General features: G+C 45.8%; 5 protein-coding genes across 6 annotated transcripts; 3 read left to right on the top strand and 2 right to left on the bottom strand.

The window, feature by feature from the left end:
* The first annotated feature begins 1,736 nt into the window (after nucleotides 1-1,736).
* On the top strand, nucleotides 1,737-10,572 carry LOC114431901 (histone H4). 2 transcript variants are annotated; one of them, XM_028399584.1, is made up of 5 exons: nucleotides 1,737-2,130; nucleotides 4,362-4,385; nucleotides 4,929-4,946; nucleotides 6,839-7,176; nucleotides 10,200-10,572. In XM_028399584.1, the coding sequence occupies exons 1-5, from the start codon at nucleotides 1,845-1,847 to the stop codon at nucleotides 10,518-10,520; spliced, it is 987 nt and encodes a 328-aa protein (XP_028255385.1). In that variant the 5' UTR covers nucleotides 1,737-1,844; the 3' UTR covers nucleotides 10,521-10,572. The 2 variants fall into 2 exon arrangements, with proteins under 2 accessions (XP_028255385.1, XP_028255380.1); XM_028399579.1 differs by lacking the exons at nucleotides 4,362-4,385; nucleotides 4,929-4,946; nucleotides 6,839-7,176 and having other exon boundaries at nucleotides 1,779-1,844; nucleotides 10,209-10,572.
* Nucleotides 4,454-5,473, top strand: LOC114431874 (histone H1-like). The gene has a single exon (XM_028399546.1). It carries the CDS (start codon nucleotides 4,476-4,478, stop codon nucleotides 5,073-5,075), a length of 600 nt encoding a protein of 199 aa, XP_028255347.1. The 5' UTR covers nucleotides 4,454-4,475; the 3' UTR covers nucleotides 5,076-5,473.
* Nucleotides 6,067-6,478, bottom strand: LOC114431883 (histone H2A). Its single transcript, XM_028399558.1, has one exon. The coding sequence runs from the start codon at nucleotides 6,467-6,469 to the stop codon at nucleotides 6,083-6,085; it is 387 nt and encodes a 128-aa protein (XP_028255359.1). The 5' UTR covers nucleotides 6,470-6,478; the 3' UTR covers nucleotides 6,067-6,082.
* Nucleotides 10,573-11,549: 977 nt separating the features above from the next.
* On the top strand, nucleotides 11,550-12,095 carry LOC114431891 (histone H2B 1/2). The gene has a single exon (XM_028399570.1). The coding sequence runs from the start codon at nucleotides 11,566-11,568 to the stop codon at nucleotides 11,938-11,940; it is 375 nt and encodes a 124-aa protein (XP_028255371.1). The 5' UTR covers nucleotides 11,550-11,565; the 3' UTR covers nucleotides 11,941-12,095.
* Nucleotides 12,096-15,088: 2,993 nt separating this feature from the next.
* LOC114435461 (histone H2B 1/2) lies at nucleotides 15,089-15,607 on the bottom strand. The gene has a single exon (XM_028405141.1). The coding sequence runs from the start codon at nucleotides 15,589-15,591 to the stop codon at nucleotides 15,217-15,219; it is 375 nt and encodes a 124-aa protein (XP_028260942.1). The 5' UTR covers nucleotides 15,592-15,607; the 3' UTR covers nucleotides 15,089-15,216.
* Nucleotides 15,608-22,580: the final 6,973 nt, after the last annotated feature.

The raw sequence follows: 22,580 nt of genomic DNA on the forward strand, positions 1-22,580 counted from the left end.
CAGTATCAAGAGCTGAGACACATTTGAAAAAGTTGAAAAGGTGTATGTGGATAGCTGGGAGAGTCTCCAGCACCTCTGCACCCCTGTACAGAATGAAACAGGTTTAAAAAATGGATTGATGGACTAACCAAAATAAAAATCAACACACTTAAGGGGCCGACTGCATCTGCTTCTTTGAAAGACTGCGACACATCACTAAACACAAAGTGTGAGACTTTAAAACCAATTAGAAATGTGAAGTACTGGTTTAGCCTCAGTTTAGCCTAACAGTCAGAAATGCAGCTTGAAATAAAGATTAAATATCCATCACAGCCAGGGACTCAAACACCAGTTCAGTAAGGTTACACTGCAGCGACCAGTAACCAGATTGTGGATTAATCTCCAGTGGTGGCTGATCATACTTACACACACACACAGACAGATGTGGGCCACTGGTATCCCACCGTGATGACTATTTTGGTTCCATCTGGCTCATAAGCTCAGTGGTGCCAAAGCGAAAAGGGAATGAGAAGTAAGGAGAACACAGAGAAGACAGACTCCAGATGTGTCACCTTTATATCTCTATTACACACCCAGCAGTACAAACAGGAGAAGAATCTAATAAAACATAGCCTGTAGAAAAGAATACATCTGTTTGATTTAAGTATGCATCTCAACATCAAAACACAGAGAGATGAACAGCCAGGCGTGATGACCCCAATGTCACCCCAGCCCTCACAATCCTCCTTAAGACATCAGTCAGAAGCTACTCTGAAGGCATCAGTGCTGCTCAAAAGCGCCTCTCTGTGGGGCATTTGGGAACTGAGCTTTTAGGTGGTTGAAACAAGAATATTATCACATAATGCCAGAAGATGCAGCCTCTCATCATCAGTCCTGTAAATCACAAATTAAATGCAACAACAAATAAATCTAATGGGGGTGTTCTTGTCAGCCAGGCGGGATAAGTCTTGTGTCTTAACCTTAATTAAATTTCATGGTATTGTTTAGTTAGTTTGATTGCTAGGCAATCGAACTTTTGTTCTTCACCCTCTTTTTTCTTCTTCGGTACGTTTTTTGGCGCAACGTATCTTCAGCATATATTGACCGATTTCAGCCATTCAACTATCAAAATGTTCATCTCACAGAGGACATTTCGGGTCAACAAGTTTTTTTAAAAGAAATTATAATTTTTCAAATATTAAGCAATTTCTGCGTCATTTTTAACATGGGAGTCTATGGAGGAGCCTTCAAAACCAAAAGCTTGATGAGGCGACACGTGACGTCCGTTGCCGTGGAAACCATATGGTTTATACCGGTAGTCTTCTTCAAAACTTTGCAAATATTAATACTATTGTATTATAATATGATCTAAACACTATACATCATAATATTAATATGTTTACCGTCGTGATTACTACCAATATGAAGTGCAATTTAAATATTAATACACAACTACTTAGAAAACAATATACAAACGTGCACCAGGCAAAAATTGACACAGATAAATATGTAGAAGATTTTGGAGATGAATTAAACATTAATATGTAAACTGTTTTTTTGATTGAGTCTATTTTATAATGTATATATCTTTTTCTTAACTTATCCCTTGCTGTCTGTATGCCGTTGCAAAAATGCAATTTCCCCATTGTGGGACTAATAAAGGTTTCTTAATCTTAATAAAACCTTCCAACCTCCTTCCTTACTACTGTTGGTCAGTACGTGGCGCTAGAGGCCAGGTCATCTTTTCACACAGAAGAAGAAGGTCAGGCCCGCCTCTGTTTGCTTTCACGTCCTCAGACAACAAATAAATGGCTGCGACAGCAGCGCCTTAATCATTACTTAGAGCTAAAACTTGCTTAGCAAACATGAGTGGACGTGGCAAAGGAGGAAAAGGACTCGGTAAGGGAGGCGCCAAGCGTCACCGTAAAGTCCTCCGTGATAACATCCAGGGAATCACCAAGCCCGCTATCCGCCGCCTGGCTCGCCGTGGTGGAGTGAAGCGTATCTCTGGTCTGATCTACGAGGAGACCCGCGGTGTGCTGAAGGTCTTCCTGGAGAACGTGATCCGTGACGCCGTCACCTACACCGAGCACGCCAAGAGGAAGACTGTGACCGCCATGGATGTGGTGTATGCTCTGAAGAGGCAGGGACGCACTCTGTACGGCTTCGGCGGTTAAACTGTGACAGATCCAACAACACAAAACAAAAGGTCCTTTTAAGGACCACACACTCTGTCAATGAAGAGCTGAATCTTTTATTCATACTAAAAAACCCAGGATGTCAGTAATACTTGTTTTTACAGAAAATAAATTCACGTCTTAAGTAAGACGATGCTTAAACTCATTAGCCTAATTATTGTAATTTGTGCATACTCACAAAAATACATGTTAACGCAGACAGATGCTGTTTATGCTCATTCCTTTAGTTCCCTACCAGCTCCCACAACTCTCTGTCAGTGTACCTCCTCTCTACCACTGCTCTGGCAGTCTCTGTAGCACCTGCCCCTCTTCTCTTTCACGTACTGGTCTGCCCTCGCATGTGATTGGTCGCATGGTGTGCCCATCAAAATAAAGTCTGCTGCCCAGTAAGCCGACTAAGCACGTCGTGTTTGAGGACACCAAGCCCGTCAGCAAGTACACCAGCTCTCAGAATAATCAGTGCTAATCCAACATCAACACGACGGAGAGAGAGAGAGTGTGTCTGTCGGTCAGTCAGTCTGATCACACCAGGACTCTTTGTATACATGGGTGTTTTTTTAAACCCTTTATTATTTATGACTGTTGAATGATTGAATTTTACCCAGTTCAGTCCACTGACACTAACTGGGTTTAGGCAGTGGTGGAGGAAGTACTGAAGCTTGGTACTTAAGTAAAAGTACAATTACCCAGCAAAATATATACTCAAGTAAAAGTAGAAGTGCTACATCAACAATCCTACTTAAGTAAGTCTTAAGTAGTTACTTTTAAATGTAGTTAAAGTATTAAAAGTAAAAGTACTCACACACTCACACACAGTGAAATGTACCCAGAAAAAAACAGGCATTCAGCATTTTCACTGTGTGGAGTGATGGAGTAAAAGTATGCACTATTATTTTTACTTAAGTAAAGTATTAATACATAAAAAAATACTTAAGTACAGTAACGAAGTACAAATACTTAGTTACTTTCCACCACTGTGGATAGCACAGGTCCTAACAGTGGAGCTGAAGTTCCACAATGATACAATAAACTAAATCCACATCTTATTTTCACTCTTTAATGTTTGCAGGAGCCAAAGATTGTGTAGCTGTAGTCAGAGTGACTTCAGCTTGTAACTGATGTTCCCTGTTATGTTGATGAAGGGATTATTGTGACCAATGTGCCAAGATTATGAAGAGACTGACTAGAAGACGATGAAAGAAATACTGAAGATTTTTTCAGTATTTGTGTCAAGGATAGAGGTAGAAGACAGGTTAGCCTCCCCTTGAGTTAGGCCAATGAGGTTCATAAGCAAGATAATAACTCATAATAGTTTAACACTAATCAGCATGTTTTAAGGCTGCCTGTGTGACTTTAGGTTTATACTGTCCAGAAAATTTAAAAGTCGGTAATTAACTTTGATTATGTGAAAAGATTGTTCTCTGTGAGAATATGTTATTTTAGTTCTCATGACATCAGGTGTCCCAGGATGTGCATATAAATTCCTGTATAAAGAATGAATTTGCTTGTGATCTGAACTGGAGGAAGTTTTTATGCCTTTTTCATAATTCACATGGGAAATAAATAATTCTTTATTTGGAATGGACAGCATTTTTGGGGCTTTTTAGATTATTTCTGTGAGCGTCACCAAAGCAGTTATCATCCAGGACAAAACAAAGTAAGGTATAACCAGTGCAGTGTTATTTCTGTTGGGATGAGGGTGAAGCAGAAGTCTGAATAGACATTTATTCACATTAAACGACGTCAGCACTATAAGCATCGACAATGAGCAGGTCTGTGTGGAGGCCTGCCTGCGCCTTCACCATCTGTGTTTGCTGCTGTCACAACAACGTGACTTTGTGACACAGTGACGGTCAGCAGATGTCTGTTTTTCCTCTGAGTCTCTGAACAAACATGTGTTTCAGCTGGAAAACAGCTTTTGATGGAGCTCTGATGCATCTGAGATCATTTATGAGAGGAAGAAGAGGGAAAAGGCGCTGCGCAGCGCGCGGACTCTCTGAGCTTTGGAGGCTCCAGCAACAAAGTGCAGCGATGATCAGAGCTGAACATGAGCTGGACATGAAGAGACACTGTCCGCTATCAGCTCCTCCACTGTCAGCCTGCAGCGCTGCTCCCACACTCAGTTTTACTCTTTTATCCACGCACAGAAAACACAAGTGGAAACATTCAGCCTGCACGGAGGAGGCAGGCTTGGATTGAGTCTCCACGGTTCTCATGATGTGTTCAAGTACCGCCTCCTGCTCCGACCGTGTCATTACTGTTTTCTGACTCGTTGCGTTGCGACTACAAACACGGAAAATGGCAGAAGTAGCTCCAGCTCCAGCCGCCGCTCCGGCCAAAGCTCCCAAGAAGAAGGTCTCCAAGCCGAAGAAGTCCGGCCCCAGCGTCGGCGAGCTCATCGTCAAAGCTGTGGCCGCTTCCAAGGAGCGGAGCGGCGTGTCTGCAGCCGCCCTCAAGAAGGCTCTGGCTGCCGGAGGATACGATGTGGAGAAGAACAAGTCCCGCGTCAAGATCGCCATCAAGAGCCTGGTGGCTAAAGGGACTCTGGTCCAGACCAAGGGGACCGGGGCCTCCGGCTCCTTCAAGATGAACAAGAAGGCTGAGCCCAAGGCCAAGAAGCCCGCAAAGAAAGCCGCTCCTAAAGCCAAGAAGCCCGCAGCCGCCAAGAAACCCGCAGCGGCCAAGAAGCCCAAGAAGGTGGCAGCCAAGAAACCAGCAGCTGCTAAGAAGTCCCCCAAGAAGGCCAAGAAGCCCGCAGCGGCCAAGAAAGTGGCCAAGAGCCCCAAGAAGGTGGCTCCCAAAAAGGCCCCCGCTGCCAAGAAGAAGGCCCCCGCAAAGAAGGCAGCCAAGCCCGCAGCTAAGCCCAAAGCCAAGAAGGCAGCACCCAAGAAGAAGTGAGCTGAGATCACTGCTAACACACAAAGGCTCTTTTAAGAGCCACCACAACATCCACAAAGAGCTCATCCTTACTGGTTTTGAATGTCTCAGTCTCAATCTTGGCTGTGATGATATTGATCATTATTTGTTGTGTCCAATGCTGGACAATGAGTCCCACCCCCTGCAAGACACCCGGTCAGCACTGCAGAGCAGCTTCAGTGACACTTCTCCACCCTCTGTACAAGGAACACTACGTATAACACTCCCAGTGCAATATTCATACACCACACCATACAATAAATACAAATTTAGTTTCTTTTGATGCACTATGTACAGTTTTACAACCACTCTACCTCCACGCATCTGTGCAATACCCGTTACAGTATTTTTTTGAATGCTTAAACACTAACAATGATTCTTTGTTGGTGTTTCACAATTTTACTATTAATAGTTACAGCAAAACCACTCACTGAGTTTACAAAACTAAAAGCAAAAACACTGCTTTACACTCAATTTTTTTACATTTTACAATTTCTACACAATTTGCAAATATAATATTGCTGAACTGTAAACACAGGTCCAATAGATGACTCTCTTTCAGTGGAATTGTTTGTTTTCTTTTGTTTGTTTTGATGTGTGTGAATAAAAAATCACTTGAGATTTGAATCCCTGTGTTTACAGAATTATTTATGGCAAAAGTTTGACCTCAAATGGACATACCTTGTGCAAAGAGAAAGCAAAAAATAATCAGTGTGCAGTTGGCACATTGTGTGCTTAGTAATATGATGCTTTGTTTTAACTGTTTGGTACAAAAATACCATGATACCAATAATTTTTACAAAGGTTTGAAGAGTTAAGCAAGATGTATTGATCTACAACAATTTGCTGATTTGGTGTAAGGTTGTTTTGTTTGGGTGTATTTTGCATTTATTGAATATATTGAATATTGGAAATAATAAGGACACAGCTCTTTATGTTAAGGTGTGTGGCTCTTAAAAGAGCCTTTGGGGGTTTGTGGGTCTCCGTCTTTACTTGGCTTTGACGGGCTTCTCGGTCTTCTTGGGCAGCAGCACGGCCTGGATGTTGGGCAGCACGCCGCCCTGAGCGATGGTCACTCCGCCCAGCAGCTTGTTGAGCTCCTCGTCGTTGCGCACAGCCAGCTGCAGGTGACGGGGGATGATACGGGTCTTCTTGTTGTCGCGGGCAGCGTTTCCAGCCAGCTCCAGGATCTCAGCGGTCAGGTACTCCAGCACAGCCGCCAGGTAGACGGGAGCGCCGGCACCCACACGCTCTCCATAGTTACCTTTACGCAGCAGCCTGTGGACACGACCCACGGGGAACTGCAGCCCTGCACGGGAGGAGCGGGTCTTGGCCTTAGCTCTGGCTTTGCCACCGGTCTTTCCACGTCCACTCATTTTTAGATTATGTTTTCTGGTGCGTTAACTCAGAGATACTGTGTCTGAGGAAGCTGAGCCTCTCCTTTATATGTCTCAGAGCGCGCAGACGCTTCCTCACAGCCAACCAGAGGACTGGTTTCAGCGGAGCAGCAGCAGGGGGGCCGCTCTCCATTTCAGCGGGCGATTTGAACAGACTGTTCTCCAATAAGCAGCGCAGCTTCAGGCGCGAGGCCGCTCCTCTAGGCGGGCTGAGCTCCACGAGGAGCCGCTGACCAATCAGGATCCGGAGGTCTGAAGCAGCGTCACAGCTTCACAGCCGGGCCCACACTTTAAAAGGTGCGCGTCTTCTCTTTCTTTGTACATTTTTCTGTTGTTCAGAGAAAGAAGAAATGGCAAGAACCAAGCAGACCGCCCGTAAATCCACCGGAGGCAAAGCCCCCAGAAAGCAGCTGGCCACCAAGGCTGCCCGTAAGAGCGCCCCGGCCACCGGCGGCGTCAAGAAGCCTCACCGTTACAGGCCCGGTACCGTGGCTCTGAGAGAGATCCGTCGCTACCAGAAATCCACCGAGCTGCTGATCCGCAAGCTGCCCTTCCAGCGCCTGGTCAGAGAGATCGCTCAGGACTTCAAGACCGACCTGCGCTTCCAGAGCTCCGCTGTCATGGCTCTGCAGGAGGCCAGCGAGGCTTACCTGGTCGGCCTGTTCGAGGACACCAACCTGTGCGCCATCCACGCCAAGAGGGTCACCATCATGCCCAAAGACATCCAGCTGGCCCGCCGCATCCGCGGAGAGAGAGCTTAAATTGTCTGCGGCTCCACAAACAACAACAACAACGGCTCTTTTAAGAGCCACCTCACTCTGTTTAGGAGCGTGATCCTTATTTTTTTATGATCTCATGTCCAACTAAAACAAACACAAAGCACAGGCTGTACTACTGAAATTATACATTATGTGTTACAACATGACCTTATATTTCTGGCCTGATGTTAAAAAAATCACTTCATATTCTGATTTCTTACAGTGTTCAGCAGTGTAGTTGATGAGAAGCTTCTCCTGCTTCAGTACAAACATGACCTCCCTGACACTTCCAACTGGATATCTACTGTCAAAGCTGTCATTGCTGGTTTGCTGATGCCAGCTACTGTTGGGCTCTCTCTCACTCACATAAACACACACACACACAGTATTCACTAGGACAAAGTGGTGCTATGCAAAATATATATATATATATATATATATATATATATATATGAATTTAGTATTTAATTTCCTCTGCACAGGTGTCCAGAGCTGGCTCTGTCCACCGTGGTGTCCTAGTCAGGACTATGGTTTACAGTACTGTTTGCTGTGCTGTTTGTTAATTGTTATTATTATTATTATAAGTCTAACTTAGGAGAAAATATTAAATATGCTACTTGTTTGTGGCCATGGGCAAAATACTGATTACTGGATTCAGTTGCATTTTTAACCCTGATTTTAGAATAGAATAGAATGCAGTAGAATACAATATACTTTATTAATCCCTACAGGAAGGATCCTCAGAGGCAAAAATCCATCCTGCCGGTTCCTCTCTACCTGTAGCAATGCCCCCTCCAGCAGGAGGCACCCTAGGCAAACACCTATGCCACAGTAAGTGCAAACAAGAAAAAAAAAGCATTGCTCTGGCTCCTTGTAAGTTTTAGAAAATGGTTTTTAATCTTCAGAAAATGTAACTTGTAATCAATTTACAACCAAATAAAATGAACACATTTTACACTGTGATTACAGTGATTGCAAATGTAACATTTATAATATAGGTAAATAGTGAATGGAATACTTTTGTATGTGAAGCTTTTGCAGTGTGACTATAATAAACATACACTCGTTTTGTTCATTTTTTGTTGTCTGTGCTGTACACTGCACATGAATCTTCATTTTCATCACACCTTGTTCTGTGGAGGGAAAAACAAAGCATTCAGTCAATTAACACAGTGACTATTTGATGTGAGATGAGCTGCTCACCTGGAGGCAGCACTAGCTTTGGGATGTTGGAGTACACAGGGTCTGCCTGAGACAAGCAGATGGTGCTGTAGAGAAGCTGGTCTTGCTGTCCTGATTGAGCATGATGTACTGCACCAATGTTTAGCTGAGGGGATAAAAGCTACACTCAGCACAGGTGGAGCAACATGTTGATAAAGTTTCTCAAGATGCTTAGTTGTTTTCATTCAAGAGGTTGAAGTGAGGCATCTGGACTTGTAGAGTTCATTGAAGATGTTTTACTGCTCCTCCAAGCAGCTTCTTCAGTTGTGTTTGATTAGGTTTATGTGGGGGAGGACCTCAGTGGGTGTGAACATGTGACTAGTAAAGTGCTTCAAAGCACATTTGCTTTTGCACCTGGCCTTTCTCACCTCTGCTCTGTTGGTATCTCTCTCTCTCCACTCTGATGCTGTTGTTTGTAGTCTATGCAAAGTGTGGACAAGCTGGAGGTGGAAGAGGACCATCAGGAGAGGGACAGAACAGCTACCATTATATCTGTAATGGGACGTCAGGACAACTAATTGTATATTTTTTCATGTAAGTCACATACCCAGCCAAGTGTGACTTGTAGTCCGGAAAATATGGTGGTTAACCTTAAACATAGTGTGTAGGGCTGATAGTATAGGTATAGGCACTTGTCGACATGGCCTCAGACACAGGTGTAACAGGTATCTGTACTTTTAGCACAGCTATGCTCAGACAAAAACACAGATTTTTTCTAAAGTCACTGCAGTATTTATGTACATTTTTATTTTTGTATACAACCCACCCATATGTACCTGTTCAGGATCGTGACCTCTGATGCTGATTTTAAATTTGCCTGATTGACCACTGCAGGGCTTTGGTCGGAAAGCTCACGGGACATCAGATAAATTTATAACTTTTACTGAAGGACTGTCTGGATACAGCAGTGCATTTTGATACAGAGCAGAGTAGTGCAGAGCAGTACAGAGCGCCTTAGAGCAGTACAGAGCACTGTAGTTTCTGAAATATCGTCAGTGACTGCTGCACCGTTGTAAACATATCTGCTGTCAATAAGAACATATGGTGAACCATAAGAATAACAATATTCTGTAACTACACCATTGTCAGAGCAGCTGACACACTGCATCCCTTCACTTTATCACATCTGAATATGTTCATGGAGCCTGGTGACCCCTGTATGTCCTGAGTTGTTCAAGTGCTCTATGAATGTTATCCTGAGTTATGACTTTACCACGATGAGGTTGGAATACATTAGAATTTATTAGGTTTTATGTTTTATTTTTATCTTACGCTTACTACTTTACCTTATTTATATTTCTAACCTGTCTTTTTGAATATACATGGAGCACCTGGAATGAAAGCAATTTCCCCCTGGGATCAATAAAGTATTTCTGATTCTGACATATTTTTTTCCAATTCAGAATCGTATTTATCGGTGAGAACATTCTGTGAATTTGACTCATCTGTGCATTTTTTTATCACATGAAGAAACAAGAACATAGAAGAGCAGGAAATAACCTTCTTTATAATTTTTGAATGCTCTGCGTGCATTAAACTAAAAAAAACAAGTGTGATGGTTCTGTGTAGAATTTCACGCAATATGTGTTTCCAGCTGTTTTCCACACGGTGGCGCTAACAGAAAAAACCCATAGAGAAAGGTTAAGCCCGCCTCTGTCTTCTACCACGTCCTCAAGCAAGAAATAAATACTTGTGAACGTTGATTTCTTCGTAGTCAGTGAGTATATCACCTAGCAAACATGAGTGGACGTGGCAAAGGAGGAAAAGGACTCGGTAAGGGAGGCGCCAAGCGTCACCGTAAAGTCCTCCGTGATAACATCCAGGGAATCACCAAGCCCGCTATCCGCCGCCTGGCTCGCCGTGGTGGAGTGAAGCGTATCTCTGGTCTGATCTACGAGGAGACCCGCGGTGTGCTGAAGGTCTTCCTGGAGAACGTGATCCGTGACGCCGTCACCTACACCGAGCACGCCAAGAGGAAGACTGTGACCGCCATGGATGTGGTGTATGCTCTGAAGAGGCAGGGACGCACTCTGTACGGCTTCGGCGGTTAAACTGTGACAGATCCAACAACACAAAACAAAAGGTCCTTTTAAGGACCACACACTCTGTCAATGAAGAGCTGAATTCTTATATTAATGATCTCCGGTTCATTTATTTCAGAGCATAAATACTACATAAACAGATCTTGCCTAGAGATGTATAGTTAATATGATCAGTCAGCGCCTGTATATTGCTGTGAAATTTGGATGAATAAAGAATTTCTATTCTAACACGGTTTTGTCTGTCCCACTGTGATACACTAGTGACACTACATATATAATAGACAGTTCTCAAATTATCGTATTCTGTTGTAGAACCGATTACAAAAAAAACACGATACAAGTCTTGTAGTTTTTTTCTCGCAGCAGCATTACCAAGCGGAACAGACATGTGAACATACAAGGTGTATTAGTGATGTTATGCTCGAGCCCGTTTTCTCGATCTTGTGAAGCACAAGTGTCGCGAGACAGTGATTCTATCCCTGAGGGTTTCAAGTCCGCCACTTGAGCAGTTTGGACACGGCCAGCAGATGTCACTCTTCTACCGATTTTGTGAAATGCTTCAAAGCAGTGTGTGATTCAAGGAACTGTCTCAAAATGGTTCAGTGCTTCATGAAGTCTTAATGCCACTAAATGTTCAATCAATATTATGTGATGCTGCCGAGGACCAAGTGAGTCACTTCAGCCACGTTGATTTTTTGTTTCCCTGCAGCACACATACACACACACACACACTTTTTCCTGTATCTGTGTAGAGACGGTGTATTTGCATAGCATATTTATAGAAAACACAACGCAGCACATTCTACAAGATATGACAACTAGTGCAGCAGTGACACAGTGTTGCAGGCACAGCCCGCCTTTTCTTTCCATGGACAGTGTCCGCAATAATTTTAACCGCTTCCATGTTGAGGTAACCTTTCACCCGTACTCAGCTGAGAAGCTCAGCCAATCACAGCCAGGGAACTGCACAGTGGTGTTTGCATGCAGCCTGTATAAGAGGACTCGCTGTGAGCCATGAGAGTAATTCGTTGCTGAGAAGTACCGAAGAGTCAACATGCCTGAACCCGCCAAGTCTGCGCCCAAGAAGGGCTCCAAGAAAGCCGTGACCAAGACCGCCGGCAAAGGAGGCAAGAAGAAGAGAAAGACCAGGAAGGAGAGCTACGCCATCTACGTGTACAAAGTCTTGAAGCAGGTGCACCCTGATACCGGCATCTCCTCCAAGGCCATGAGCATCATGAACTCCTTCGTGAACGACATCTTTGAGCGCATCGCCTCCGAGGCTTCTCGTCTGGCTCACTACAACAAGCGCTCCACCATCACTTCCAGGGAGATCCAGACCGCCGTCAGGCTGCTGCTGCCCGGTGAGCTGGCTAAGCACGCCGTGTCTGAGGGCACCAAGGCCGTCACCAAGTACACCAGCTCCAAGTAAACAGCTGCTGCTTCAACCACAACCCAACGGCTCTTCTAAGAGCCACCCACTTCTTCCAAAGAGCGAGTCCTATAAAGCTACAGATAAACTTATTCAATTTTAATTAGGGGTGGGCGATACTGAAGATTTCAGTATCGATCCGATACCAAGTAAATACAGGGCCAGTATCGCCGATACCAATACCGATACTTTACTTTGAAATTTCATGATCATAAATATTTTTTTGCCTTTAAATAGATTATCGTGATTAGCATAATAATAATAATAATACACAAGAAACATTTGTTAAGTAAATCAAGCTGCAAACAAAAGTGCAGAACTGTATAAGTTTGAAATTTTAACTTCACACACATGTCAGCAATGCTCCTTGTGACAGCCATGGCTCTTTGTGAATCATGTAGGTGAAACAGCATGACTAAGATACTTTTATAAAAGTTTAACACCTATCTGCATGTAGCCTAAATATGAAGAATAAAGATCCTTCAACAGTTATCACCAAAGCATAATTATATTAATCATACTGAAATACATACCATTATATAAACTTATATAATTGCATCATTAGATATATTTTGGAATTTGAGAAAAACGAGATTTATTTCAGCTGGTGATATGATGACTGTTCAGTCATTCTGCTAAAATTGCATGTCTTATTACTGCACTCAGAAAGACACCATTAATTCATGCTGCAGATTACTCAATCATCTACCTGGATATTCTACCTGGAGTGTTTTGCAGTAAAGCCTTTGTCAGTGACCACTGTCTCTGGTTCATGTTTGGGGATCTGCCTCTTCCTCCGCACTGTTTACTCTGCAGCTCGAGGTCTTTGGGCTCTGCTGCTTTATGTTAGTGTAAATGAGTTGTGTTTCCACAGGTCGCAGGTCGCTTTCCTGCACACCTCACAAGTAGCAGTTTCTTCTTCTCGTCTGTCGCTGTGAAATAACTCCAAACAGCGCTCCTCTTCCTCTCTGCTGTCTCCATTATGCTAGCTGTACTTTACAGCCAATCAGGAGCTCCGTCTGCTCCGGCAGAGTGGGGAATGAGGGGGAGGGGCGGGGGTGCCTGCGCACTGAGCAGAGTGAGAGAGGAGTGAGAGGAGAGAGGAGTAAATACAAGTAAAGTTGCTGAAGGTATAGAAGAGAAACTTCCACAGAAATATCGATCTCAGCACGCTAGTATCGAGTACTTACTGATCCTAACGTTGGTATCGATACTATCGATATTTAGATCGATTCGCCCACCCCTAATTTTAATTCTTTAGTAGTACATAAAATGGATTCTATGAAAGAGATTAGATAATCCCAAGGGAGTAGAGTCCAATTATTCCATAATGGACTATTTGACTGCATCACACTTGCTACGAACAAATGTGCAGAACCGTAACTTTAAAATTATAACAATGTCAGAGATGCTCCTTGTGATAGTCATGGCTGTTTGTCTGTTTGTGCTTGGGGATCTCCCTCCTTCATGTTTGTGTTGCCACAGTGACATATTCTGCACACAGCACACAAGTGGCAGTTTCTTCTTTGCGCTTATCATAAACTGAGTAAATACAAATGTGCTGAAGGTACAGGAGAGAAATCCATCTCATCACACCAGTATCGATTCAATACTGATCCCAACTTTAGTATTGATACTATTGATATTTAGATCAATTCGCCCACCCCTACTGTGTACACTACAAAGTTTTTATATAGTAACAAACCTGATTTTAACAGTAAAAAAACAAGAATGTGTAGCATAGCCAATTATAAGCATAGCATAATTGAGTAATTATAAAATAAAAACAGGGGGAACATTGATTTTAGGTGCATTGGTAAAGCCTTAATTGCACAATAGCATTTTAACAGCAGTTTTTAGTGGCTTTGTTTTTTTTTCTGTTGTTGCTATAAAATTGCTTGTTGCTATGAAAATCCATCATAATTTATTTTTTCAGTGTTTTGCATTATACATTATAAACTGATTCAAGCAAGACATTGATTGTGTAACTGCTGTGAAGTGATTGTCCACAGCACAGATGAGACGAAACTACAATTTGTGATGTGTGCAGGAAAGCGACCTGCCACTGTGGAAACACAACTAATTTACACAAACATAAAGCAGCAGAGCCCGAAGACCTCGAGCTGCAGAGTAAACAGAGGGAGGAGGAGGCTGATCCCCAAACATAAACCAGAGACAGTGGTCACTGACAAAGGCTTTACTGCAAAACACTCATGGATTTCCAGGTAGATGATTTAAAGAAGTGAAAGTTCAGACTGAGTAATCTGCAGCATGAATTAATGATGTCTTTCTAAGTGCAGTGATAAGATGTGGTTTTAGCAGAACGACTAAACAGTCATCATATATCACCAGCTGAAATAAATGTTTTTCTCAAATTCCAAAATATAACTAATAATATAATTATATAAGTTTATATAATATGTATTTCAGTATGGTTAGTATAATTATTATTAACTGTAGAAGGACCTTTATTCTTCATATTTAGGCTACATGCATATAGGTGACTTTTATCAAATCATCTTTATTATGTTATTTAACCTAAATGATTCATAAAGAGCCATGGCTGTCACAAGGAGCATCGCTGATATGATTGTGAAGTTATAATTTCATACAAGTTATAGTTTTGCAGCTAACAAATGTTTGTGTATTATTATTCTTCTAATCATGGTCAACTAATTAGAGGCAAAAAGACGGCAAAAAATAATCATTGTATGATCATGAAATTTCCAAAGTAAAAGTATCGGTATCGGCGATACTGGCCCTGTACTTGGTATCTGGTCAATACTGAAATTTTCACGCCCACCCCTAACATATATCACTAGTTGCAATAAATCTTAATTGCTTTACTTTACCTTACTCAAATTCTATAATAAATCCAATGAATAATCTAAATACATATAATATACTTCATTATGGTTAATATAATGAAGCTGTTGAAATATTTATTCACAATATTTAGGCTACATGCAGATAAAATTAACTGTTACCATCACTGAGCATCACTGACATTGTTATACAGTTCTCTTTTGTTTGCAGCATGATTTACTTACATATAATCTATGGAACACATATCACTCTGTTCCCTTAGGGTTATATGATATTTTATAGAATGTATTTTATGTGCAACTAGAGAATTAATAATTAAACAAGATCTGTAGCGTTATAATTGCAACATCCCATTAATCTAAAACATAAAATGTCAGCTAGGACTCGCTCTTTGGAAGAAGTGGGTGGCTCTTAGAAGAGCCGTTGGGTTGTGGTTGAAGCAGCAGCTGTTTACTTGGAGCTGGTGTACTTGGTGACGGCCTTGGTGCCCTCAGACACGGCGTGCTTAGCCAGCTCACCGGGCAGCAGCAGCCTGACGGCGGTCTGGATCTCCCTGGAAGTGATGGTGGAGCGCTTGTTGTAGTGAGCCAGACGAGAGGCCTCGGAGGCGATGCGCTCAAAGATGTCGTTCACAAAGGAGTTCATGATGCTCATGGCCTTGGAGGAGATACCGGTATCAGGGTGCACCTGCTTCAAGACTTTGTACACGTAGATGGCGTAGCTCTCCTTCCTGGTCTTTCTCTTCTTCTTGCCTCCTTTGCCGGCGGTCTTGGTCACGGCTTTCTTGGAGCCCTTCTTGGGCGCAGACTTGGCGGGTTCAGGCATGTTGACTCTTCGGTACTTCTCAGCAACGAACGTTGGTTACGTATTGTAACCCCAGATTCTATGAGTATAGGCGCAGCCCTTTAAGGCTATCGCTAGTGGGTTTCATCCCTTCGCGCGCATGCGCAGCACTGAAAGATTTAATCACCGCCCACCTATTACGTGGGCCTCACCTCGGTCTCACCTCGAGTATAAATTGGACTGAGACCGGACAATCGGCTCCCAAATAAAAAACGGCTTTTTCTTCAGCCAAAAATAGGAACCAGTGAGGCCCACAGCTTAAAGGGCTGCGCCTATACTCATAGAATCTGGGGTTACAATACGTAACCAACGTTCTATTTCGTATAGGCTTCGCCCTTTAAGGCTATCGCTAGTGGGTTAAAGGCGAAGCAGGATGTAGTCCATGCCTCACTGGGTCCGTACGGTACCACAAGCATAACCACACACCTGCCAGATCACTACACCGAAACAATAACACAGCAGTGTAGTCACACAATCACCATGTGCCGAAAAAACAGAGGAAGGAAGCACAGGGAGAGAGACGTGCCCCACCCGCCAACAGGCCGGGAGGAGGAACACAGCACAGCTCATTCTGACAAAAAACCCAGAACAGCGCGGGTCATGGATAACCCAGAAACATCCCGCAGATAAAAACGCACAAATGAACAGGGGGAGGACCAGGATGCTGCAGAGCAGATATCAGCCACTGTCATCCCTCTGTGCAAAGCCGCAGAGGATGAGATCCCCTTGGTGGAGTGTGCCCTGATCCTGTCTGGAGGGACAGCATCAGATGACAGATATGCCTGTGAGATCGCCTCACACAGCCAGTGTGACAGGCGCTGAGCAGACAAAGGAAGACCCAAAGACTGAACTCTGTAATGCACAAACAGACGCTGCGTGCGGCGCACAGCAGCTGTGCGCGCCACATAACAGGACAACGCGCGCACCGGACAGAGAAGATGAGATGTCCTCTCCTCATCAGAACTGTGAGGAGGAGGGAAAAAACCATCCAACGTTATCACCCTGGATCTGAAAGAGCTAGTGATGCTCTTAGGTATAAAAGTCGGATTAGGACGCAATACAGCTGAACTGCCATCCCCCTGAATCCTGAGGCAGGAGGGGGCCACAGAGAGGGCAGATAAATCACTGACTCTCTTTGCAGATGTTAAAGCCAACAACAAAGCAGCTTTAAGAGACACAAACTTCAGTGAAACTGTATCCAGGGGCTCAAAGGGCGCCCTGGTTAGTGCGCGTAAAACTAACGCCAAATCCCACTGGGGAGCAAAGGAGCGGGACACAGGCCTGTGTCTCCGCACTCCCTTCAAAAAACGCTTTGTTAAAGGATGGCTAAAAACTGTTCTGTCACCAAAACCCTCATGACAGGCAGACACCGCAGCCGCGTAGGCTTTAATTGTACTAAAAGCCAAGCCTCTGTCCAGCAACCGCTGGAGAAAAGACAACACAAGAGGCAGGGGGCAGCTGGTGGGATCCACACTCCTGTCAATGCACCACTGCTGGAAAGCAGACCATTTTGCAGAGTAAGAGGCTCTGGTAGACTCAGCTCTAGCACCCTGGATAGTCCCCACAACCTCGCGGGAGAGACCCAGTCTCTCTAGGCGCTCCCGTTCAGCGGCCAGACCCACAGCCGCTGGCCTATTATGGGATAGCTCCTGATCGCTCCTCCTGCCTGTGAGAGCGCGTCCCCGCGCCAGGGTAGTTCCCACGGACTGCCTGATAACATCTGCTGTAGGCAGGGAAACCACGACGCATTCGTGCGCACTGGCGCCACTAAAATGGCCGACAGCTGCTCCACTCTCACTCTGTCCAGAAACTGAGGGATAAGTGTGACTGGAGGAAACGCATATAGAAGCATCCTGGGCCACGGTCGATGCGCAAAAGCATCCACTCCCAGTGGAGGATTGTCCCGTGCGCTCAGAGAAAACCACAGAGCGCACAGCGCATTCTCGCGTCTGGAAAACAGATCCACTTGCGCTCTTCCGAACCTGCTCCAGATCTGCCCGGCCAGATCGGGATGGAGACTCCAATCCCCGGAACGAGGACCTCCCCTCGACATCACATCCGCTCCTTTGTTCAGTACACCTGGGACGTACACCGCTCTGATAGAGAGAAGGTGTGTGTGCGCCCAGCGCAGCAGCCGTCTGGCTATGTGTAACAACTGGGCGGAGCGCACTCCTCCCTGTCGATTTATGTATGCCGCTGCTGCTCTGTTGTCTGTGTGAATCAGAACATGCTGATTCTGCAGTACATGGGCGAAATGCTGGATCACTTTCCACACGGTGAGAAGCTCCAGCGCGTTTATGTGGAGTGACGGGCGCGCCGGCCACCGTCCTCCCACCACCTGAGACAGACACGTTCCTCCCCATCCTGACAGAGATGCGTCTGTGAACACTGAGATGTGTGACACTGCCCTTCCCAGAAGCACACCTTCCGACAGGACCTGTCGATTCCTCCAATAAGAAAGATCGGGACTTACGGAGGGAGGCACCGACACCATGCGTCTCCGTTGATGTACGGGATCGATGCGCAAACGGATGAACCATCTCTGCAGTCGTCTCATATGAAGCAGTCCCAGAGGAACTACGGCATGACCCGCTGACATCATGCCCAACAGCTGCATGATGGAGAGCGCTGTCACAACGCTGCCAGGTGACACACGATGGAGAAGCGCCGTCAGCGCCTCCACTCTCTGCTGTGAGAGCCGCGCTCTCATCACGGCTGTGTTCAGCTCCACCCCCAGATAAATCACCGTCTGAGCAGGGACAGGGGAACTCTTTTCCCAGTTTATCATAAACCCCAGGTTCGACAGGTGGCTCACTAGCCGCTCTGTGTGTGACGCAGCTTCCTCTCTGGACCGAGCCAGCAGCAGCAGGTCGTCCAGGTAAAACAGCACTCTCATCCCTGACATATGTAGCGGCCGCAGCGCCGCCTCCACACACTTTGAAAAAGTCCGGGGAGCCAGAGAATAGCCGAACGGAAGGCGATTGTACTCGTACTGGATCCCCAGAAAAGAGAAACGCAGGTATCTCCTGTGTTTTGGAACAACGGGGACGTGGAAATACGCGTCTTTTAGGTCTATGGATGTGAGCCAATCTCCCTGACGCACACATTCCAGCACCTGATTCACAGTCAGCATGTGAAACGGTCTTTTCATTATTGATTGGTTGAAGTAAGACAGATCGAGAATGGGCCTCATTCCCCCTGTCTTCTTCGGAACCAGGAAATAACGGGAGTAAAACCCCTGATTTTCCTGTCCCCGCGGAACCCTGGAAATCGCCCGCTTCACCAGCAGCTCTTCCAGTTCCGCCTGGAGAGCCTGACGCTGGCCTGGGGAGGAGAGAACTGTCTCCAGAATGCCGTTGAAGGGCGGAGGTGTTGTGGCGAACTGTAGAGTGTAACCTCTGCTGCTCAGCCTGTCCATCCATCTGTCCAGGGAACATACGCGCCGCCACTCTGAGTAACGCTCTGAAAGCGGGCGTACACCTGTCTGACACTCCGCCGCTACTACGGAGACGCCCCTTGTCTGAGCCCCTGCCGCCGTTGCCATGGCAACCCATGGGGGGCTCCGATCGAAAGGGCAAGTCATGTGTCTGTGGGATAGACGCAGCGCACGCTGCCATCCCCGAGAGATGTGGAGCGGCGTCAGAAAAGTCATTTATGTGCCGCTGTGCTGACAGACAGGGCTTATGACACAGAGAGGGAGACTCATCCCCGCTCACTGGTAAGTGAGGAGGAGAGAGACTGTGCAAAGCTGAGAGCGTCTGTGTGTGTGACGGCTCATCAGAGAGAGGCACAGGTGAAGACAGAGAGACGTGCTGCTTGTGTGATATGAGCTCCTGCTGTATCGTAACCGAAAGGTTAGAGACTGCAGGCTCACACTGTGTGGGAGACATGTGTGCGACAGCCTGAGCTGTAGGATTGCTCTCAACAGGATGTACGTGTTTTATTTCAAAACGGGGAGAAACACTCCCAACATCCTTACAAACAATATCACACATATCCCCCCCGCACCGTCACTGTTTCTTGGGCTGCTTCCTGGGAGGCTGCAGAGGAGGGTTAGACCAAGTGCATGCCGGCCGCCGCTGTCTGTTGCCTCGGGGTGCCGCCGCGGGCACCGGGTGAGACGGCGGTGGAGCACTGAAAGAAGCAGGTAGTGGTTGCTGTGGCTGAGACGCAGCCGTCATAGGTACTGGGGGGCGTCTCTGCCTGGGGCGCGGGTCCCGGCGGTCCCGCCAGTGACCAGAGGAGCGCTGGGCTCGAGCAACATGCTTCTTAATTTTCTCTGCGTCCTCAGAAGCTTTCTGCATGTGATCCACCAACACTTGGAGGTGAGGACCGAACAGCCCGTCCGAGCTGATGGGACACTCCAATAACTCCTTCTTCACAGCATCGGGAATGGAGGATGACAGGTGCAGCCACATATTCCTCTGAATCAGCTGTTGCCACACTGCGATCCGGGCCGCGCAGACAGCAGTTGATGCACACAGATTCAGGATGGCGCTGGCAAGGTTGCCGAGCTCCAAGGCTTGCTCAGAAAGGTGATCGGAATCCTCCGTCAGCTTAGTGATAGCAAACGCCAGGAGAGAAATGTTGTTGGCTGCCGCTTTAATCTGAAAAGCACACTGATGAGAACGGTCAGTGAAACGTGCGATCAGCTGATCTCTGCCGGAGGGCAGGGCTGGCCGGCGTCCGCTCAGCACGTTGGCCCTGACTCCAAACAGAGATGTGAGGCTGGGGTCGAGGGGAGGGACGGGAGGAAAACCAGAGGCGGTGAGCCCATCTACCTTGGTGATGGGAGAATAGGTAGAGACCGGCGCCTTTATTTTCCCAGGTTCTGCCGCTGCCCCCGACAGATACGGCACAATAGCAGGAAAACGTGGCCAGACAGGGTCCCGTCTAGCCGCGTGTACTGAAGCATAACGCCCTCCCATCTCGTCCCGAGGAATTACTTCCTCGGCCGACGGCACCGTCAGGTTCCTGAGCGCTGCCGCACGCTGAATCATTTGAGGAAGATCCCTGACGAGAGCGCCTATTGCCGGCAAGGGAGAAAGGATTAAAGCGGGGACCTCGGGGACTCCCGAGTGAACCCCAGGCATCTCCTTATCATCATCATCATCCAGCCCCTCCATCCGGAGAGGGGGATCGACCTGAGGAGAATGTGGTGAAGGTGGGGCAGAGTCGTCCGACTCCGACCCTTCTGCAAAAAGAGCAATAGCGTCCTCTAACGGGTAGTCATCTGCCACGGGAAAAGTTGCGTCTGCTGCAGCGGTGAAAGCATCTGCTCTCCACCGCCTCTCGTCCTCGGGAAGGAGCTTGCAATAGGGGCACGCTGCCAGTGGAGTTAGCGCCAGGCCGGCGTGCTCCGGGCCAAGGCAGGATTCGCAACGGGCATGCAGATCAAAGCTCATGATGAAGCCGATCTGGCACACCGGGCAGATCCTGATGCCATCCGAGGACTTAGCGGACTCTCTTGCTCGTTCTTGCTCGCTATTGCTCGTCATTGCTAGCTCTTAGCTCGCTCTTAGCTTGCTCTTAGTGCTGCAGCTTACGCTGAAGAAAAATGGGAGCCGATTGTCCGGTCTCAGTCCAATTTATACTCGAGGTGAGACCGAGGTGAGGCCCACGTAATAGGTGGGCGGTGATTAAATCTTTCAGTGCTGCGCATGCGCGCGAAGGGATGAAACCCACTAGCGATAGCCTTAAAGGGCGAAGCCTATACGAAATAGAACCTGGAGCTGGCTGGAAACGCTGCCCGCGACAACAAGAAGACTCGTATCATCCCCCGTCACCTGCAGCTGGCTGTGCGCAACGACGAGGAGCTCAACAAGCTGCTGGGCGGAGTGACCATCGCTCAGGGCGGCGTGCTGCCCAACATCCAGGCCGTGCTGCTGCCCAAGAAGACCGAGAAGCCCGTCAAAGCCAAGTAAAGACGGAGACCCACAAACCCCCAAAGGCTCTTTTAAGAGCCGCACACTCTCACATAATGAGCTGTGTCCTGGATTTTTACCAAACCCATATAAAGCACAATCACAATATTTTAATTTAAGCTATTTAGATTAGTGTAGTTTTATTTATCATGACAAACATGATAGGTAAATCTGCATATGGATATTATATTGTAGTTAATATGTGGTTAAATTTAATTTTAATACCAGCACATACATGAATAAAAGGCAGGTGTTGAATGAAATGATTAGTTGCAACATACTCAGTTAAAATGCAGTAGGTGACTGATTTATGCTTTGCAAACTCCTGTGTAGATAAACCTGAAAAATAATATAATTAAATCCTTAAGTCTGTTTCAATTGGTATATATATCGGTGGAATATGTAAGAATCTTTGACTACACAGAAATAAGAGTACACTTTCTGTGGGTACTTGATTCATACATTGTGCATTGTGATTCTTTGTGGATGTTGCGGTGAATAATTTTGCATGTTTGTGTGTTTTTGTGAAAAGAGCAAAAACAGTTACTAATTAAAATAAAGTTTACACACAAAAAAATATAAGTAAAAATTAGAGCAGGATACATGTTGCACAGATGAGTGGAGCTAGAGTGGTTGTAAAATACATCATCAAAAGAAACTATATAATATATTGTTGCAGTGCTGACAGGGTGTCCTGCAGGGGGTGGGACTCATTGTCCAGTACTGGACACAACAAATACAAAGTACAACTAATGTGTTGTAACATAAAGGCTACATTATAGAATGTTGATACCACACACGTGAAATAATTTGCAATAATCCATCTGTACCATCTATGCTGGTGTTTGTACATATTCCTTTTTTATCTTTTATTTGTACTGTACTATATATATTCTATTATTCTCGCTCTGACTGTCGGTGTTGCTGCTGGTACCTGATTTTCACTGAGGGACCTTCTCAAAGTGATTAACTAATTATCTATTCTATTAATATCACAGCCATGATTGACATTGAGACATTCAAAACCAGTAAGGATGAGCTCTTTGT

The sequence above is a fragment of the Parambassis ranga genome, chromosome 1 (genome assembly GCF_900634625.1).
Source record: "Parambassis ranga chromosome 1, fParRan2.1, whole genome shotgun sequence".
Classification (NCBI taxonomy): Eukaryota; Metazoa; Chordata; class Actinopteri; family Ambassidae; genus Parambassis; species Parambassis ranga.

What these genes read in the sequence shown, in the direction of transcription:
- LOC114431874 (XM_028399546.1), top strand. Translation starts at nt 4,476, where the DNA reads ATGGCAGAAGTAGCTCCAGCTCCAGCCGCCGCTCCGGCCAAAGCTCCC.
- LOC114435461 (XM_028405141.1), bottom strand. Translation starts at nt 15,591, where the DNA reads ATGCCTGAACCCGCCAAGTCTGCGCCCAAGAAGGGCTCCAAGAAAGCC.
- LOC114431891 (XM_028399570.1), top strand. Translation starts at nt 11,566, where the DNA reads ATGCCTGAACCCGCCAAGTCTGCGCCCAAGAAGGGCTCCAAGAAAGCC.
- LOC114431883 (XM_028399558.1), bottom strand. Translation starts at nt 6,469, where the DNA reads ATGAGTGGACGTGGAAAGACCGGTGGCAAAGCCAGAGCTAAGGCCAAG.
- LOC114431901 (XM_028399584.1), top strand. Translation starts at nt 1,845, where the DNA reads ATGAGTGGACGTGGCAAAGGAGGAAAAGGACTCGGTAAGGGAGGCGCC. An exon ending in TGCTCTGAAGAGGCAGGGAC is followed by an intron (nt 2,131 to 4,361) that starts GCACTCTGTACG and finishes TGCACGGAGGAG; the next exon opens with GCAGGCTTGGATTGAGTCTC. An exon ending in AGGACACCAACCTGTGCGCC is followed by an intron (nt 7,177 to 10,199) that starts ATCCACGCCAAG and finishes TGAGTATATCAC; the next exon opens with CTAGCAAACATGAGTGGACG.